The 20,542-nt window shown below is 40.5% G+C and overlaps 1 protein-coding gene across 1 annotated transcript in view; it reads right to left on the reverse strand.

Annotated features, from left to right (window-relative positions):
- LOC123952567 (phospholipid-transporting ATPase FetA-like) overlaps positions 1-20,542 on the reverse strand; it is a 111,574-nt gene that overhangs the window by 9,998 nt on the left and 81,034 nt on the right. Inside the window, exons 16-20 of the mRNA XM_046021836.1 lie at positions 17,827-17,992; positions 13,057-13,245; positions 12,254-12,369; positions 1,716-1,880; positions 77-188 (exon numbers count right to left, since the gene is read on the reverse strand). Coding sequence (XP_045877792.1) covers positions 77-188; positions 1,716-1,880; positions 12,254-12,369; positions 13,057-13,245; positions 17,827-17,992 — 748 coding nt within the window. The remainder of the gene's footprint in view (positions 1-76; positions 189-1,715; positions 1,881-12,253; positions 12,370-13,056; positions 13,246-17,826; positions 17,993-20,542) is intronic.

The following is a 20,542-nucleotide window of genomic DNA, read 5'->3' on the forward strand; positions in this document are numbered from 1 at the left end:
AAAGAAAATGCAAAATAAAAGAAATGGCTAAGGTGGACAGGGAAGAGAACTGGTCAAGTGAGGAGCTCCCCTTTACCTTGCTTATCTCCAGTTAAGACCCATATCTTAATTTTGGCTTTGTTCAGGATGGTGATTGTCTCAGGTACACCATCCTGGAGCTTGTCTTCTATGGCTGTGGCCCCTAACAGCTTCAGACAGAGAGAACAGTGAGTGAGAAGGAGGGAGAATGTCACAGCATTTAGTGCTACCCAACAACTCAACTGGCACCTCATCATCCTCGTTTGCAAGCTGGCTCTGTCCTGACATGAGGATCCAAATGTTATAAAATTCAGCACCCTCTGCTGATGCAGCTTTTCAACCACATAAATCAAACTGAGACACAGAATGTCAGGGATCAAAGAGGGAAAAGACTTGCCCAAGTCATACATGAAGCTGTGTGCCACTTCTAAACCATCTGTTTCTCAACACACTTTCACTGCTCTCTTGCTTCACAACACACTTCCCGGCTTTCCAGTGTTGACCAGAGGGATGGGCACCAGGACTCAGTCTGAGGAACTGACAGATGGACAAACAATTGGCTGATTTCTTTTAGACCTCCAGAAGGACAGACTAGAAATATTAACCGCTGAACTGATGATGGAGGGAGATGTATGACCTCTGGGATCTCTGTTTTCCCATCTGGTATCAGAAATTTCTGTTTTTAGCAGAGCCAGCCTGTGTCATTCTGGTCAAAACCTTTTTCTTTTTGACTCAGGTTGTGATGTCAGGGTCCTGGAGTTGAGCCCCACGTCTGGCTCTGCACTCAGTGCAGTCTGCTTGTCCCTCTCCCTCTGCGCCTCCCCCTGCTCATACTCATTCTCTCTCTCTCTCAAATAAATAAATTTTTTTTAAGCTATCACATCACTTCTTTGGTTGAATTCTTCAGTGGCTTTCCATATCTCATTGTGAGTACTTACGCTGGCTTATGAGGGCACTCCACATCTCTGTCTCATGTCCTTTATTCTCTCCTCCTCACTTATTCTTTATCAGCCCCACTAGCTGACTTGCTTTTCAACTAACAAGTTAGGCCTACTCCTGTTTCAGGGCTTTCACTTACGCCATTCCCTCGGTCTGGAAAGCTAATTCCCCCAGAGATCTGCTTGGCTCACCACCTTCTTCAGGTTTCTGCTCAAAGTACTCTATATAAAATAGTAACTATACTCTGCCGTCTCCAAAACATACGTGTGTATGCTGATATTCCCTAGCTATCTCCCTGGCTTTATTTTCTCCCATAACACTTCATTATCTATCATCTATATATGTTATTTTTGTCTGTTTTTGTCTGCCACTACATGCTCAGGGCTTAAAACATTCCTGGCACATAGGAGGCATTTAGTAAATATGTTGAATGAATGAGTGTAATATTTTCATCAGTTAGTTCTGGATTATCTAATCTGTACATTATTCAGATCCTCATTTCTCCCAGATTACTTAGCTTCTGTGAGTAGCTTTGGGATAAAATTTACAAATAGTACATTCCATCTCCCCCCCCCCCCCATTATTTATTGATTTCAAAGATCCAGGACATTCTGAATCAGCCTGGATTCCAGTATCCTGTATCCAGAGCACCCAAACCTATTGATTTGCTTGGAAGCCACTCTTAGAGACCTTGCTCAGTCTGCTGACTGCCACCCCCACTGCTGCCCCCAATCTGTCCCTGGCTTCTTCACACTAACCATCAAGTCTTTTTCCATCTCTTCATAGACATCTGACATTTTATCTTCCCGATTTTCCAAAGACAGGCAGGCTTCACTGTGCTTCTTGCTCCAGGCCTGGTAGAAGGCATTATCCACTTCTCGGTAGGCCACCATGAGGGTGCGGAGACCTTCAAAGGCAAAATCCTGGAAGACATGTGTGTGCACTGAGTAGGCCTGGGCTGGGTGAGGGCTGAGTTTAGGAAGAGGCCAACTGACCCCACAGCCCATTTGCCTGCAAAATAGGATTTAATGATTAGTACCTTGGGGCTAGTACCCAGCCTAACCACAAAAGAACTATTGAGCTTTCTCAGAATAATGTCTTAAAGGTGGGGCCGGCATAACCGGGGGCAAAATTTGAAAGTACTTCTGAAATATAGAGAGTTCTAGCTTTTACCTGTAGTTAGATAATTTCCTGTGTGACCCTGGGAAAAATTAAGCCTTCTAGATTTTTTTGTTGCAAAATTAGGATAGTAATTCACTGCCTACAGAGAGGATAATGATGTCTGTAATATGAGAATAGAAAACTAAAGTAAAAGGAGTTGTTATAAAATATAATCAAAGGACTTACTATTTTTACAAGCATATGTTCATTTTTTAAAAAAAGATTTTATTGTGGTGCCTGGGTGACTCAGTGGGTTAAGCCTCTGCCTTTGGCTCAGGTCATGATCTCAGGGTCCTGGAATAGAGCCCTGCATTGGGCTCTCTGCTCAGCAGGGAGCCTGCTTCCTCCTTTCTTTCTCTGCCTACTTGTGATTTTGTCAAGTGAATAAATAAAATCTTTAAAAAAAGATTTTATTTATTTATTTGAGAGAGAGAGAGTGCACAAGAAGAGGGAGTGGGGAGGGAAAAGCAGGCTCCCCTGCTGAACAGGGAGCCTGATCAGGACTCGGGGATCATGACCTGAGCTGAAGGCAGATGCCTAACTGACTAAGCCACCCAGGCGCCCCATACATTCATTTTATTTTCCTCTTTCCCTGCCTTCCTTCAAGTATCAACAGACCCCTCAAAAAGCACACACACACTTGTATATTAGTCTACAGCTGATTGGCTGGCTCAGTTGATTAGCCACAGCCAGCCGTGTTGATGAGGCACTCAGAAATGGTCTCTGGGTGAGTTAGCATCTTTTTGCTCTATGGCCACCAGTATATCCTATCTTGTAAACTATATTATATCCTATCTTGCAAAGTATACCCTGGGTCATAAGGAGAACCAGGTGAGAGTGTGGGTAGTTTAGGGCAGAACTCGTATCCAACTGAGGGTGAGTTAGATTTTATGTCCTGAGAATTGCACATGAATAAAAATTCTCCATGATCACTGTTAGAGTGAACTTCAAAATAATTCACTTTGGCATTATAAGAGCAAAGAGAAAAAGAATTTTATTATCCTGATATTCTGCTCTTAGTTGCCTGTGAAACTCCTGAGTGTTTGACTTTAGTTGTCAGGTGAAATGAGCATAAAACAATGTATGTATGGAATACCATATCTTAAACCTCTGTACTGTTAGCAGAAGAAGCTACGAAGAGAAGCCTGAGAGAAGATGTCAGAGACTTCTTAGAAGGAAGAGATATGGCAGAAACTGATCTTGCATAGGATACTAAACGAGGTTTAACACACTGACGGATTCTTAATTCATTCAACAAATAATTTAGCAGTCTGCATTGAAGTTATTTCTTACTTACCTCTTACTTGTGTTTTTTTCTTTTCTATTGTGGTGGGCAAATCCTGACTGTTGCTTGTTTTTATATGAGCCGTTTGCTGATTCCTGTCTTAGAGGGCCTGGAGCTGTGTTTTTGTAAGAGTTTTTGAATCTTGGGGCACCTGGGTGGCTCAGTCAGTTAAGGGTCTGCCTTTGGTTTGGGTCATGATCCCAGAGTCCTGGGATGGAGCCCCTTCTTGGGCTCTGTACTCAGTGGGGAGTCGGCTTCTCCCTCCCCTCTGTCCCTCCCCTTGCTTGTGTTCTCTCAAATAAATAAATAAAATCTTTTTTTTTAAAAAGAGGTTTTTGAATCTTGACTTCTGAGTATAAGCTTTACTCTTACAAGTTTCTCATCTGTGGTTAACAGATTGTAGTGTAGTCAGGCTCCATTATGGGTGTCTGTAAAGGTGGGTAGCAGGACGCAGGTCAAAATATCTGAAACAGTTTTATGACCCCCTTTGGAGCAAGCCTGTGGAAATGCTCTCTGAGAAGATACCCCAATTCATGTGTTTTGGAAGGTTAAAAGATAAGTTTTTCAAACTAGCCCATAGAAACTACTGTGGCCTCTGGGAACCAGTATAGGACATGAGAACTGTCCTATGTTGGATACTTCACCGACTTTTTTTAAAACCTGAAATATAATGTATAGATCATAAAATTCATACTTTTTAAAGTATACAAATCAGTGGTTAAAAAAATTACATTCATACAGTTTTGCATCCTTTACTATCTAATTCCAGAACATTTTCATCACTCCCAAAGGAAATCCTGTACCCATTAACTGTCATTCCCATTCTCTTTTCCCCCAGCCCTTGGCAACCACTAATCTACTTGTTTCTATAGATTTGTTTATTCTGGATATTTCATATAAATGAAATTATACATTACGTGGCCTTTTGTGACTAGCTTCTTTCACTTAACATAATGTTTTCAAGGTTCATCTGCATATATCAGTATGTTGTTCCTTTTTGGGACTGAATAATATTTGTTGTTTAGATATACCACATTATATTTATCTATTCATCCATGCCATTCATGATGGACATTTGAGCTGTTGCTACTTTTTCACTATTATAAATAATGCTGCTATAAACTATGTGTACAAGTTTTTGTGTGGATGTTTATTTTCATTTCTCTTGGGAGTATACCTAGGAGTGGAATTGCTGGGTCATATAACTCTACCCTTAACTTTTTCAGGAACTGCCAAACTGTTTCTAAAATGACTGCATCATGGGGTGCCTGGGTGGCTCAGTCCATTAGAATGACCGCATCATTTCACATTTCCATCAACAATGTATGAAGGTTACAATTTCTCTATACCTTGCCATTACTTATTATTATTTGATCATCTAGCTGTCCTGGTGGTGTGAAGTAGTATCTTGAGGTTTTTGCATTTTCCTAAAAGCTAATGAAACTAAGTATCTTTTCTTTTTTTTTTTTTTTTAAAGATTTTATTTATTTACTTGACAGAAAGAGGTCACAAGTAGGCAGAGAGGCAGGCAGAGAGAGAGAGGGAAGCAGGCTCTCCACTGAGCAGAGAGCCCGATGCGGGACTCGATCCCAGGACCCCAAGATCATGACCTGAGCCGAAGGCAGCGGCTTAACCCACTGAGCCACCCAGGCGCCCCTAAGTATCTTTTCATGTGCTTATTGACTATCTGTTCTCTGACTTCTGATTACGTGTTAATGTGGGTCAAACCAAAGTGGCTTAATAAAATAGCATTTTCTGCAATCTATTTCCTCTTAAAATACTTTTTTTGGGGGGAGGAGTCAAGATGGCAGAGAAGTAGCAGGCTGAGACTATATCAGGTAGCAGGAGATCAGCTAAATAGCTTATCTAAACATTGCAAACACCTACAAATCCAACGGGAGATTGAAGAGAAGAACAGCAATTCTAGAAACAGAAAATCAACCACTTTCAGAAAGGTAGGACTGGCAGAGAAGTGAATCCAAAACGAAGGGGAGATAGACACGGGGGGAGGGGCCGGCTCCCAGCAAGCGGTGGAACAACGGAGCACTAAATCAGGACTTTTAAAAGTCTGTTCCACTGAGGGACACTGCTCCAGAGGCTAAACCGGGGTGAAGCCCACACGGGGTCAGCGTGGCCCCAGGTCCCAAGGGTCACAGAAGGATCACAGAGTAGCGCAGAGCTCGCAGGTATTAGAACGGGGAAGCCAGCTACAGAGATGGAGCCGAGGACTGAGCTCTCCACTCGAGGTTACCTTGAACCAGTCACAGGCTGGGTGAGCTCGGAGTGTGGCTGGAGGCCGGGGATACGGGAGTGATTGGGGGCTGTTCTCTGGGGGCACACTGAGGAGTGGGGCCCCGGGCTCTCGGCTCCTCTGGGCTGGAGACTGGGAGGCCGCCATTTTCATTCCCATCCTCTGGAACTCTACGGAAAGCATTCAGGGAACAAAAGCTCCCAAAAGTGAACCAGAGCGGATAACTTAGTCCAGCCCAGGTAAGGGCGGTGCAATTCTGCCTTGGGCAAAGACACTTGAGAGTCACTACAACAGGCCCCTCCCCCAGAAGATCAACAAAAAATCCAGCCAGGACGAAGTTCATCTACCAAGGAAAGCAGGTTCAGTACCTAGAACAGCAGCAGAATTCCAGAGGAGGAGAAAGCAAAGCACGGAACTCATGGCTTTCTCCCCATGATTCTTTAGTCTTGCAGTTAATTTAATTTTTTTTTCAATTTTTTTTCTTTCTTTTTTCTTCTTCTGCTAAATTTTTTTAAACGTTTACCCTTTTCTTTTTTAACGTTAACTAGTTTATCTAATATATATATATATTTTCTTTATTTTTTATATTTTTTCTTTTTTAAATTTTTTTCTTTTTTTTCTCTGAACCTCTTTTTATCTCCTTTCGACCCCCAAGAATTGGGGTCTCTTCTGATTTGGTTAAAGTGCATTTTTCTGGGGTCTTTGCCACCCTTTTAGTATTTTATTTGCTCCTTCATATACTCTTATCTGGACAAAATGACAAGGCAGAAAAATTCACCACAAAAAAAAAGAACAAGAGGCAGTACCGAAGCTAGGGACCTAATCAATACAGACATTGGTAATATGTCAGATCTAGAGTTCAGAATGACAATTCTGAAGGTTCTAGCCGGGCTCGAAAAAGGCATGGAAGATATTAGAGAAACCCTCTCTGGAGATATAAAAGCCCTTTCTGGAGAAATTAAAGAACTAAAATCTAACCAAGTTGAAATCAAAAAAGCTATTAATGAGGTGCAATCAAAAATGGAGGCTCTCACTGCTAGGATAAATGAGGCAGAAGAAAGAATTAGTGATATAGAAGACCAAATGACAGAGAATAAAGAAGCTGAGCAAAAGAGGGACAAACAGCTACTGGACCACGAGGGGAGAATTCGAGAGATAAGTGACACCATAAGACGAAACAACATTAGAATAATTGGGATTCCAGAAGAAGAAGAAAGAGAGGGGGGAGCAGAAGGTATATTGGAGAGAATTACTGGAGAGAATTTCCCTAATATGGCAAAGGGAACAAGCATCAAAATCCAGGAGGTAAAAAAAAAAAAAAAATTCAGGAGGTGCAGAGAACCCCCTCAAAATCAACAAGAATAGGCCCACACCCCGTCACCTAATAGTAAAATTTACAAGTCTTAGTGACAAAGAGAAAATCCTGAAAGCAGCCCGGGAAAAGAAGTCTGTAACATACAATGGTAAAAATATTAGATTGGCAGCAGACTTATCCACAGAGACCTGGCAGGCCAGAAAGAGCTGGCATGATATATTCAGAGCACTAAACGAGAAAAACATGCAGTCAAGAATACTATATCCAGCTAGGTTATCATTGAAAATAGAAGGAGAGATAAAAAGCTTCCAGGACAAACAAAAACTGAAAGAATTTGCAAACACCAAACCAGCTCTACAGGAAATATTGAGAGGGGTCCTCTAAGCAAAGAGAGAGCCTAAAAGTAGTAGATCAGAAAGGTACAGAGACAATATACAGTAACAGTCACCTTACAGGCAATATAATGGCACTAAATTCATATCTCTCAATAGTGACCCTTAATGTTAATGGGCTAAATGCCCCAATCAAAAGACACAGGGTATCAGAATGGATAAAAAAACAAAACCCATCTATATGTTGCCTACAAGAAACTCATTTTAGACCCAAAGACACCTCCAGATTTAAAGTGAGGGGGTAGAAAACAATTTTCCATGCTAATGGGCATCAGAAGAAAGCTGGGGTGGCAATCCTTATATCAGATCAATTACATTTTAAGCCAAAGACTATAATAAGAGATGAGGAAGGACACTATATCATACTCAAAGGGTCTGTCCAACAAGATCTAACAATTTTCAATATCTATGCCCCTAACGTGGGAGCAGCCAACTATATAAACCAATTAATAACAAAATCAAAGAAACACATCAATAATAATACAATAATAGTAGGGGACTTTAACACTCCCCTCACTGAACTGGACAGATCATCCAAGCAAAAGATCAACAAGGAAATAAAGGCCTTAAATGACACACTGGACCAGATGGACATCACAGATATATTCAGAACATTTCATCCCCAAGCAACAGAATACACATTCTTCTCTAGTGCACATGGAACCTTCTCCAGAATAGATCACATCCTGGGTCACAAATCAGGTCTCAACTGGTATCAAAAGATTAGAATCATTCCCTGCATATTTTCAGACCACAATGCTGTGAAGCTAGAACTCAATCACAAGAGGAAATTTGGAAAGAACCCAAATACAGGGAGACCAAACAGCATCCTTCTAAAGAATGAATGGGTCAACCAGGAAATTAAAGAAGAATTGAAAAAATTCATGGAAACACATGATAATGAAAACACAATGGTTCAAAATCTGTGGGACGCAACAAAGGCAGTCCTGAGAGGAAAATATATAGCGGTACAAGCCTTTCTCAAGAAACAAGAAAGGTCTCAAGTACACAACCTAACCCTACACCTAAAGGAGCTAGAGAAAGAACAAGAAAGAAACCCTAAACCCAGCAGGAGAAGAGAAATCATAAAGATCAGAGCAGAAATCAATGAAATAGAAACCAAAAAAAAAAAAACAACAAACAAACAAACAAACAAACAAACAAAAAAACAATAGAACAAATCAACGAAACCAGGAGCTGGTTCTTTGAAAGAATTAATAAGATTGATAAACCCCTGGCCAGACTTATCAAAAAGAAAAGAGAAAGGACCCAAATAAATAAAATCATGAATGAAAGAGGAGAGATCACAACTAACACCAAAGAAATACAGACAATTATAAGAACATACTATGAGCAACTCTACACCAACAAATTTGACAATCTGGAAGAAATGGATGCATTCCTAGAGACATATAAACTACCACAACTGAACCAGGAAGAAATAGAAAACCTGAACAGGCCCATAACCAGTAAGGAGATTGAAACAGGCATCAAAAATCTCCAAACAAACAAAAGCCCAGGGCCAGACGGCTTCCCAGGGGAATTCTACCAAACATTTAAAGAAGAACTCATTCCTATTCTCCTGAAACTGTTCCAAAAAATAGAAATGGAAGGAAAACTTCCAAACTCATTTTATGAGGCCAGCATCACCTTGATCCTAAAACCAGACAAGGATCCCACCAAAAAAGAGAACTACAGACCAATATCCTTGATGAACACAGATGCAAAATTCTCACCAAAATACTAGCTAATAGGATTCAACAGTACATTAAAAGGATTATTCACCCTGACCAAGTGGGATTTATTCCAGGGCTGTAAGGTTGGTTCAACATCTGCAAATCAATCAATGTGATACAACACATTAATAAAAGAAAGAACAAGAACCATATGATACTCTCAATAGATGCTGAAAAAGCATTTGACAAAGTACAGCATCCCTTCCTGATCAAAAGTCTTCAAAGTGTAGGGATAGAGGGCACATACCTCAATATTATCAAAGCCATCTATGAAAAACCCACCGCAAATATCATTCACAATGGAGAAAAACTGAAAGCTTTTCTGTTAAGGTCAGGAACACGGCAGGGATGTCCATTATCACCACTGCTATTCAACATAGTACTAGAAGTCCTAGCCTCAGCAATCAGACAACAAAAAGAAATTAAAGGCATCCAAATCAGCAAAGAAGAAGTCAAACTATCACTCTTCACAGATGATATGATACTATATGTGGAAAACCCAAGACTCCACTCCAAAACTGCTAGAACTTGTACAGGAATTCAGTAAAGTGTCAGGATATAAAGTCAATGCACAGAAATCAGTTGCATTTCTCTACACCAACAACAAGACAGAAGAAAGAGAAATTAAGGAGTCAATCCCATTTACAACTGCACCCAAAACTATAAGATACCTAGGAATAAACCTAACCAAAGAGGCTAAGAATCTATATGCAGAAAACTATAAAGTACTCATGAAAGAAATTGAGGAAGACACAAAGAAATGGAAAAATGTTCCATGCTCCTGGATTGGAAGAATAAATATTGTGAAAATGTCTATGCTACCTAAAGCAATCTACACATTTAATGCAATCCCTATCAAAATCCCATCCATTTTTTCAAAGAAATGGAACAAATAATCCTAAAATTTATATGGAACCAGAAAAGACCTCGAATAGCCAAAGAAATATTGAAAAAGAAAGTCAAAGTTGGTGGCATCACAATTCCAGACTTCAAGCTCTATTACAAAGCTGTCATCATCAAGACAGCATGGTACTGGCACAAAAACAGACACATAAGATCAATGGAACAGAATAGAGAGTCCAGAAATAGACCCTCAACTCTATGGTCAACTCATCTTCGACAAAGCAGGAAAGAATGTCCAATGGAAAAAAGACAGCCTCTTCAATAAATGGTGCTGGGAAAATTGGACAGCCACATGCAGAAAAATGAAATTGGACCACTTCTTTACACCACACACGAAAATAGACTCAAAATGGATGAAGGACCTCAATGTGAGAAAGGAATCCATCAAAATCCTTGAGTAGAACACAGGCAGCAACCTCTTTGACCTCAGCCACAGCAACATCTTCCTAGGAACATTGGCAAAGGCAAGGGAAGCAAGGGCAAAAATGAACTATTGGGATTTCATCAAGATCAAAAGCTTTTGCACAGCAAAGGAAACAGTTCACAAAACCAAAAGACAACTGACAGAATGGGAGAAGATATTTGCAAACGACATATCAGATAAAGGGCTAGTATCCAAAATCTATAAGGAACTTAGCAAACTCAACACCCAAAGAACAAACAATCCAATCAAGAAATGGGCAGAGGACATGAACAGACATTTCTGCAAAGAAGACATCCAGATGGCCAACAGACACGTGAAAAAGTGCTCCACGTCACTCGGCATCAGGGAAATACAAATCAAAACCACAATGAGATATCACCTCACACCAGTCAGAATGGCTAAAATTAACAAGTCAGGAAATGACAGATGCTGGAGAGGATGTGGAGAAAGGGGAACCCTCCTCCACTGTTGGTGGGAATGCAAGCTGGTCCAACCACTCTGGAAAACAGCATGGAGGTTCCTCAAAATGTTGAAAATAGAACTACCCTATGACCCAGCAATTGCACTACTGGGTATTTACCCTAAAGATACAAACGTAGTGATCTGAAGGGGCACGTGCACCCGAATGTTTATAGCAGCAATGTCTACAATAGCCAAACTATGGAAAGAACCTAGATGTCCATCAACAGATGAATGGATAAAGAAGAGGTGACATATATACACAATGGAATACTATGCAGCCATCAAAAGAAATGAAATCTTGCCATTTGCGACATGGATGGAACTAGAGGGTATCATGCTTAGTGAAATAAGTTAATCGGAGAAAGACAACTATCATATGCTTTCCCTGATATGAGGACGTGGAGATGCAACATGGGGGGTTAGGGGAATAGGAGAAGAATAAATGAAACAAGATGGGATTGGGAGGGAGACAAACCATAAATGACTCTTAATCTCACAAAACAAACTGGGGGTTGCTGGGGGGGGAGGGGGGTTGGGAGAGGGGAGAGGGGGTTTATGGACATTGGGGAGGGTATGTGCTATGGTGAGTGCTGTGAAGTGTGTAAACCTGGCGATTCACAGATGTGTACCCCTGGGGATAAAAATACATGATATGTTTATAAAAAAATAAGAAATACATAAAAATTAAAAAAAAAATTTATTTCTGATCTGCCCCTTTCCCATCCCATCTCTTTCCTATTACCTCAACCCTTTATATATCTAGGTTTATGAGTAGAAATCTTGGAGAATATAGATTTGGTTTTCCTTTCCAGTGCCAGAAGGCTGGAGCCATTCTCTCTCAGATCCATCTCAAATCCTAGAGGGTGGAAGAAGGGTGGGATAGGCAAGGGGGAAGGTACCCCTGGGGAGTCTAATCTTGTGATAACAGAGAATGGTAACAATCAATAGTCACCTAAATAGCCAAGCCTGGAGCCTTTTCCTCTATACCTTCAAAGCTGCCATGGCTGATGAGGTAGAGCCTCCTGTATTAGCAGGCCCAATTCTGAAGTAAATTCTAGGTCTGACCATGGTACCTCTGAGCCAGGAAACACAGAGAGAACCATTTTGATTGTAGTAGGTGTCCCCACAGATATAATTCTCATCATGCCTTTGGGATCCTGTGCCATCTAACTTCTTGACACAGAAGTTGGCAATGTAGTTGTTAGGAATGCCACACAATGAAGTAGTCTTTATTCTTCCATCAATTAAAGAGACGCAGATACTAAAATACATCCATAGAGAAACACACGGACACAATATATGTGGACGCATAATCCATGTACAAAGAACCACCCACAGCTTCCCTCTCCTGCGACCTAAACACTTACATCTAAATGTTCCATGGTCACATCTCTGAGGGATCTACAGGATGGATGGAGCAGCTGACAGAGAATGGTGTCTGCACCCTTGCAGAATAACATTACTCGATCTTCAGGTGTCCTCACTAAGGGCAAACAAATTAAGAGAGTAACCATATAGGCCCATTGTTACAAGAACTTGTCTGGGCCACTGAGGGATAGAATGAGGCTGTTCCCATGACATTTGTTTCTGATTCTTTTGAGGGATAAGCACTCGTTGAGTGGTCACAGAGGATAAATGTTGCAGTCAGTAAAGGCTGGTGGGAGTGGAAAGAGACCTTATGCAACCAGTTCTTCTATGGGTTCAATGTCATCTTGGAAGACTCTGATGCAGAATCACATTTAGCTTCCCAAGTACAAGTTCCAGACCGAGGCCCATACCTAGTAAGGACCAAGAATGAAGAATGGCCCTCTTCCTCTTCAGTCTGAGGCTCAAACTATTTGAGAGTATGATAGTATGAATTTCCCTTATATTGTCTCCCCCTATCTCTTATGGGTTTATTCTCTGTTCTTATCTTGGCTTTGAGGGTTCAGACAAGCCACTATCCAGGAACACGAAAGAGGTATATGGTAGCAAGCTCTCAAAGAGAAAATATATAGGACATGTGAAGGAGAAAGTAGGAATGGCTATGTGTTTGTATTTGAGGCATGGTACCTTTGAGAAGGCATTCGAGTAGGAGAAAACATTTGTGTATATATAGAAGAGAAAGTCAATGTGTGAATGTGTACGAAAGACAAATAAAGGGAGAGGACTGAGTAGGAGGGGCACCTACCAATAACAGACATCCTCTTGCGCACATTGCTGAAGTCCAAAATAGCCAGCAGTTGGTAGACTTTGGTCTCACCCATTTCAACTACCATGATTGTCTCAGATGTGCGGGAACGGAACACAAAGCCAAAGTTCCTGGCAGCAGTGACGAGGGCACCTTCATCTGGGGACTGAGCCTGGTACACCAGCTTACCTGGCAGGAGAGAAGAGGGCAACCAGAGCCCACAGAGATGTGTAGCTGAAGTCAACCCAGAAGTGACACCAAGGGGCTTATGTAAAGATAGAGCCCAGGAGGGAATATTTTTCTGCAAACTTCCTCACAAGTTTAGCTCTAAAAAGCTAGGCTGCATACAGGTCAGCTTTTTTCCCCCTTTCCAATATTTTGAACTTATTTCACAGACTTGAGTTAGTATTATAGAGGCACATGGTACACGTAATATACATGAACAAACAAAACAGTTCACTCTTTGATTTTAGTGGGTAAAGATGGGTCAGGGGGCTTGTTAAGAATGCAGGTTCCTGGGCTCTACTCAAACTTACTGAATCCAGAGTCACAGAATATGAGAGGAGGACTCAGGAAATTGAATTTTTAACAAATCTCCTGGGTGAATTTCATGCAGGTTGTTCTGCATAAACTGCTCCTATGTAAGACTTGATAAGATGGGACAATAAGGATAGGATATATAGAACAGGATAATAGGATTGATGATAATAAGACTGATGATTTAATAAATAATTTATATAATATATATATAAATACTCATTTGTATATAAATATATTATATATAATTATATATTATGATATAATATATAATTATATTATATAATAATATAATTATACATTATAATATATAATATATAAATTGTAATATATAATATATAAATATAATATATTTATATATAAATGAGTATATATATATAATTTATTTATATATATTTATATATAAATGAGTATATATGAGTATATATATATAAATGAGTATATATATGAGTATATTATAATATATAATATATAAATTATTATATATATAATATATAATATATAAATATAATATATTTATATATAAATGGGTATTTATATATATAATTTATTTATATATATTTATATATAAATGAGTATTGTCATTTATATATATATTATATATATCATTTATATATATTATATATATAAATGACTATTGTCACCTTTAAAACTCTCACCCTGGGAAGCTTAATGATTCACTCTGCTGAATCAGTCTGTCAATCTTATATTACTCAAGACATTTCTGCAACTCCTCTTGAATATTTTTTTAAGAAATTAAAAAAAATTTTTTTTAAAGATTTTATTTATTTATTTGACACAGAGAGATCACAAGTAGGCAGAGAGGCAGGTAGAGAGAGAGAGGAGGAAGCAGGGTCCCCGCGGAGCAGAGAGCCTGATGCGGGGCTCGATCCCAGGACCCTGAGATCATGACCTGAGCCGAAGGCAGCAGCTTAATCCACTGAGCCACCCAGGCGCCCCAGAAATTAAAAAAATTTTTAATAAACATATAATGTATTTTTATCCCCAGGGGTACAGATCTGTGAATCACCAGGTTTACACATTTCACAGCACTCACCATAGCACATACACTCCCCAATGTCCATATCCCCACCACCCTTGAATATTTTTTAAAAAATTTTATTTATTTGACAGAGCAAGATACAGTGAGAGAGGGAATATAAGCAGGAAGAGTGAGAGACAGAGAAGCAGGCTTCCCTCTGGGCAGGAAGCCCAACACGGGGCTCGATCCCAGGACCCTTGGATCATGACCTGAGCTGAAGGCAGACGCTTAACAACTGAGGCACCCAGGCGCCCCACTCCTCTTGAAATTTTTTATAGCAAAGTAAAATAAAATTTATTCTTTCCCATTTTACCATTGTAAGGTAATTTCTCTCATGGTTTTCAGTGTCCATTGTTGAAAAAATACTTTCCTAGATTGTGAAGAAACACTTCAGAAAATTAATAACAAAACGCTTGAGGGGTGCCGGGTGGCTCAGTCCATTAAGCCTCTGCCTTTGGCTCAGGTCATGATCTCAGGGTCCTGGGATCGAGCCCTGCATTGGGCTCCCAGCTCTGAAGAGCCTGCTTCTCCCTCTTCTTCTGCCTCTCACCCTGCTTTTGTGCCCATCCACTCTCTCTCAAATAAAATCTTTAAAAAAAAAAACACCCCAAACTGTTGAATTCAATCCTCAGTTGTGACATGTATTATTTTTTTCTCATCACAAACCACTGTATTCTAATAACTGGTTCAAATTATTTTGGTCATAAAGAGAACAGAACAAAAAACTGCACTGATGAATGCAAACACTATAGCACTGAAAAATGCTTAACTCCTCTTTTAAAATATTACCACAACCTAACGTATATTTTGGATTATTTCTCTTCTGAAGGTCAATTTGATTTTTTTTAAGATTTTATTTATTTGACAGAGGGAGAGATCACAAGCAGGCAGAGAGGCAGGCAGAGAGAGGAAGAAGCAGGCTCCCTGCTGAGCAGAGAGCCCGATGCGGGGCTCGATCCCAGGACCCTGGGATCATGACCTGAGCCAAAGGCAGAGGCTTTAACCCACTGAGCCACCCAGGTGCCCCCAATTTGATTTTTTTATTGTGTTATATCAATTTGATTTTTAAGATTTTGTTTATTTATTTGACAGAGAGATCACAAGTAGGCAGAGAGGCAGGCAGAGGGAGGGGGGAAGCAGGCTCCCTGCTGAGCAGAGAGCCTGATGTGGGGCTTGATCCCAGGACCCTGGGATCATGACCTAAGCCAAAGCAAGAGGCTTAACCCACTGAGCCACCCAGGCACCCCCAACTTGATTTTTAAAAACAGTTATGTATCATCAGAGTCTTATAATTGTGAATAAGGCACATGGGACATATAATTTTAGGTCAGATATAAGATGTATCTCTGGGACAGTAAGACTATTTTCTTGTTTCCTACCTTGTCACTTAAGGCAATAAATAAAGACAATTCCAAATATGCTTCAAGTAATAGCAACTTGGTAGAATGTCAGGTTTAGAGACACCCGTGGTGGGACAAGGTCTCATGGTATGAGATTTGGGTTCTTTTTTTTTTAAATTATTGTTTTTATTTTTAAGTTTTTGTGGTAGACAGCAAAGCAAAGTTTATTGAGAGTACAAAGCTCCTGAAGAGGGAGGGGACCTGAGAGGGTTGCCTGGGATTTGGGTTCTTTTTTTTTTTTAAGATTTTATTTATTTGACACAGAGAGAGACAGTGAGAGAGGGAACACAGCAGGGAGAGTTGGAGAGGGAGAAGCAGGCCTCCTGCAGAGCAGGGAGCCCCATGCGGGGCTCGATGTGGGGCTCCATCCCAGGACCCTGGGATCATGACCTGAGCTGAAAGCTATTGCCTAACGACTTAGTCACCCAGGCACCCCTGAGATTTGGGTTCTTACCTCTGCCTTCTTAACTACAGGATTTTAGGCAAGTCATTTAATCTCTTTTAGGTCCAATGTCCCTCTCTATAAAACTGGGTTCCTTTTTCTTTTTCTGCTTACTTAAGAGGACTGTTGTGAAGATTGTGGGAGATAATATAGATGCAAGCAATTTGGGGCACCTGGGTGGCTCAGTCAGTTAAGTGGCTGTCTTTGGCTCTAGTTATGATCTTGGGGTCTTGGGATGGAGCCCCGTGTCTGGCTTCCCTGCTCAACAGGGAATCTGCTTCTCCCTCTCCCTCTAACTCTCCCCCCTGCTCAAGCTCTCACTCTCTCTCTCTCTGAAATGAAAAAATTTAAAAATCTTTAAAAAACATGCAAGCAATTTGTAAAACTATAAAAGTGATAAACAAATATAAGGTGGTCCTTAGGGTAGTATTATATTAAAGGTACATTGATTTTATTTATTTATTTTTTAAAGATTTTATTTATTTGACAGAGAGAGACACAGTGAGAGAGGGAACACAAGCAGGGGGAGTGGGAGAGGAAGAAGCAGGTTTCCCATGGATTAGGGAGCCTGATGTGGGGCTCGATCCCAGGACCCTGGGATCATGATCTGAGCTGAAGGCAGATGCTTAATGACTGAGCCACCTAGGCACCCCAGGTACATTGATTTTAAAGGATATGATTGATTTGGTTACCTAAATTCTTGTTTGTTACAAAAAAAAAAAAAGGCCTTCTCATTTTTTTAATTTTAAAGTAGTCTCCATGCCCAGGGTGGAACCCAGTGTGGGGCCTGAACCCACAACCCTGAGATCAATACTGGAGCCAAGACTAAGGTCAGATGCTCAACCGACTGAGCCACCCAAATGCCCCAAAAGTCTTTTTAATTTTTAATCAGTCATTTCTCATTCATTGTTTCTAAAAGAGATTTAAGTAAATTCATGGATGTCATAGTCATATTTGATTACTAAATAAACTAGGATATGTGGGGATAGTGTGAAATTGTGAAGCAATAAGACAACTCAACTCATCCTTCAGGAAGTCTTGTCAGAGATAATGGGACTGATCTTGGGGACAATTCAGATAGACTCTGCGACAGAACACTGCTGAAAATCAAAGTTTGAACCCTATCCAATGACTGAATCTTCTATATGACTAAGAGGTTGTCTTCCACTTGAATATCTCCAGTGACTAGAAGCTCCCTAGTTGCCTATCCATCCCATTGCTGGACAATACTCCCTATTAGAAAGCTCTTAGATTAAGCCATTACAAATGATATCAAACTAAGCCCACCTGTAGCCATCCTAGATTCTATGACATATTTTCTGTCAATGAGTCCTCAGGCCCCTCCTCACCTTCCACTTTCTCTTCTGACATCACAGTGTGACACAATGAGAGTGAGAGGAAAAACAAGTGCACCCAGTGATCTCCCTTTTTCATGGCTTCCACCAAAGTATTGTCATAAAATGAAAACTTAGGATCAGCCAGTTTGTTGTAGGAGAAGTCGACCTTTTCTGTTTCCTAGAACATATAAGCCAGAACAAACTTCTCAGTGGCAGCCTGACACTTTACAGAAGGTCTGTTTGGGGACAACTTCTGGAATGGGATGAGAACTCTTAGCAGGAGGATGGGAAGAGAAAATCAAGATAAATGGAGGAGACTCTGTGCTGGTTTCTAAGGCCTTTCTAGCTCTGACCTGGACCATCCATTCCCTTGGGCCAGAAAAGATCCATCCCACAGGAGAAAAACTGAGGGCTAGTTGACAGACCCTTCTTGGCCCCTTTCTTCCCCAGCTACCCTGAATGGTCAATGCCCATATTTAGGCTCTACTCTTCCAAGTCCCAAATCCATGGTAATCAAACCTGAGGAAATGAGGGGGTAACTTCTCCATAATGTAAATGGTATCTGGAAAAATTTTGTCTCTTGATGCCCTCCGTCTGATTTTGGGGGCTGGGAAGGGAACTTAGCCCTAAGTACAGTGATATCACTGTGTTGCACTACTTCTATCTAACCACACAGGTGGCTAGAGAGGAATACTGCAAAATAGAGGCAAGACTGTATAACAAGGAAACTTCAGTACATACCTATTGATCACAGACTTAATTTTGAGCCATTTTACTGGACTTGTCAGCATACCCGGTCCCTTCCTGCCTCTAACCCTCATGGACTTAATATTCACTAACATTTTCCCAGTTCCTTTAGATATTGACTCTCATTCTCCATTTCAGCTAGGCTTGTAGTGACCATCTTGGGTAAACATGACTCAGTTTGGCTGTGAGACTCTATTGTCCCCATCCTGGAGTGTCATATTAATAACAAACGTCTCCAGTCCATACCAGAACTCTCAAGGATATTTTTTTTAGCTCTTTGTGGTTATGGTTCTACATCTGCTGGGTCCCCATATGTCAAGTATAGATGTAACTGTCCTGGTTGGTGTTATGTCTGGAACAGGGACATTTGTAGTAAGCTATATTGGCTCCTTCTTCTTTCTTTTTTTAAAATTTTATTTATTTACTTGAGAGAGAAAGAGAGAGAGAGAGAGAGAGAGAGAGAGAATGAGAAGGAGCAGGAGGAGAGGGAAAGCAGACTCCCTGCTGAGTGGAGAGCCCAACTCAGGGCTTGATCGAGGGACTCTGGGATCATGACCTGAGCCAAAGGCTTAACTGACTGAACCACCTAGGTGCTCTTTCCTATATACCATCTAGAAGGAGTTTTGTCACAGCAGTAAGGAAGTATGGTCAGGTCCAGAACCAAGCCCCAGACCTGGCCAACCACAGAACTGTGAGCTCTGGGAAGTTTGTGGGTTTAGTAATTTAAGATAATTCACTATGTAGCATCTCCTGAGGCTTTTCTAGAACTGGATCTTACACCGGCACACTCTTTGAAACGGAAGCTGGTGAGTGATGAGAGAAAAGTTGGAGGGTAGATATGAGGTAGATCCTGCATTACCATCTTATATGCAATAGGGAGTCATAGTAATTTTTTTCTGGAAATGATATAATAGATTTGTGTCAGAGAAAGTCCTCTGGTAGCAGCAGGAGAATATACTGGAACTAACAAAATGAGAAGCAGGGAGACCAGTTAGGAGGCCATTGAGTAATTCACAAGAGAAATGATGTAGTGACAATAAATATTAAATTAAGAGAATAGTTTGAAAATATAGGGAGCTAGAACTGATACATGATATGAGGGGTGACAGAGGGAAAGGGTTAAGAATAATTTTATATTTCCTAATTGGGCCCCTGAATAGATGATAAGACCATTCACTGAGATAGGATACCTGTCAGGAGGATATTTTTTACAGGCTGAACTGGAGATACTTGAAGGATTTACAGGTAGTAAAGAAAGCAGGCATATATAGTTTGAAGCTTAGGTAAGAGATCTAAGCTAGTTTCTAATCCCCCCTTCCAGACAAGAAATGTTGGAGAACATTAGACCTGGCTGGATATAGGAGTGATACAGGGCAGGCTTGGAGCTGCAGTACAGCATGATCTGAGAGGCAGCATTCATGGAAAATTCTGAAACTGTAAGCCAAAGAACCAGTTAAATAAGGTGGAAAGGCAAATCCAGGTACTAGACAAAAGGATGGAAACTAGGGATATCAGGTGAGAGGAAGGGGATTCAGAATGGAGGGTAGAGGTAGTAACTGAGTAAACTCCTTAAGACACTATGACATAGCTATAGAGAGTTTCTATAAAATATCTTTAGTCATGGCCATGGATAGGAGGGAGCAACAAAGGATTCCTTGGATAGATGGATTTGGAGGTCATCAATAAGTAGGTGGTAGTTAAAGCCATGTATGTAAATACATGAGATTATTCAGGGAAACTATACAGATGGGGAAGAGGTTCAATAAGAGAGCCTTGGAGAACATCAGCCCCTATGGCCAAGGTGATGAGAAAAAGGAATTAGACAGGAAGAAAAAACAAGAAGAGAGTTATTTAACAGAAGCCAATGGACAAGAACTTTAAGAAAAAGTGGAGATGAAATGTTAAAATCTGCAGAGAAGTTGGGTAAGGATTTAACAGCAAGGTAGTCAACTAGTGACCTTGGCTAGGATAGTTTTAGTGG

Source organism: Meles meles, chromosome 11 (genome assembly GCF_922984935.1).
Source record: "Meles meles chromosome 11, mMelMel3.1 paternal haplotype, whole genome shotgun sequence".
NCBI lineage: Eukaryota > Metazoa > Chordata > Mammalia > Carnivora > Mustelidae > Meles > Meles meles.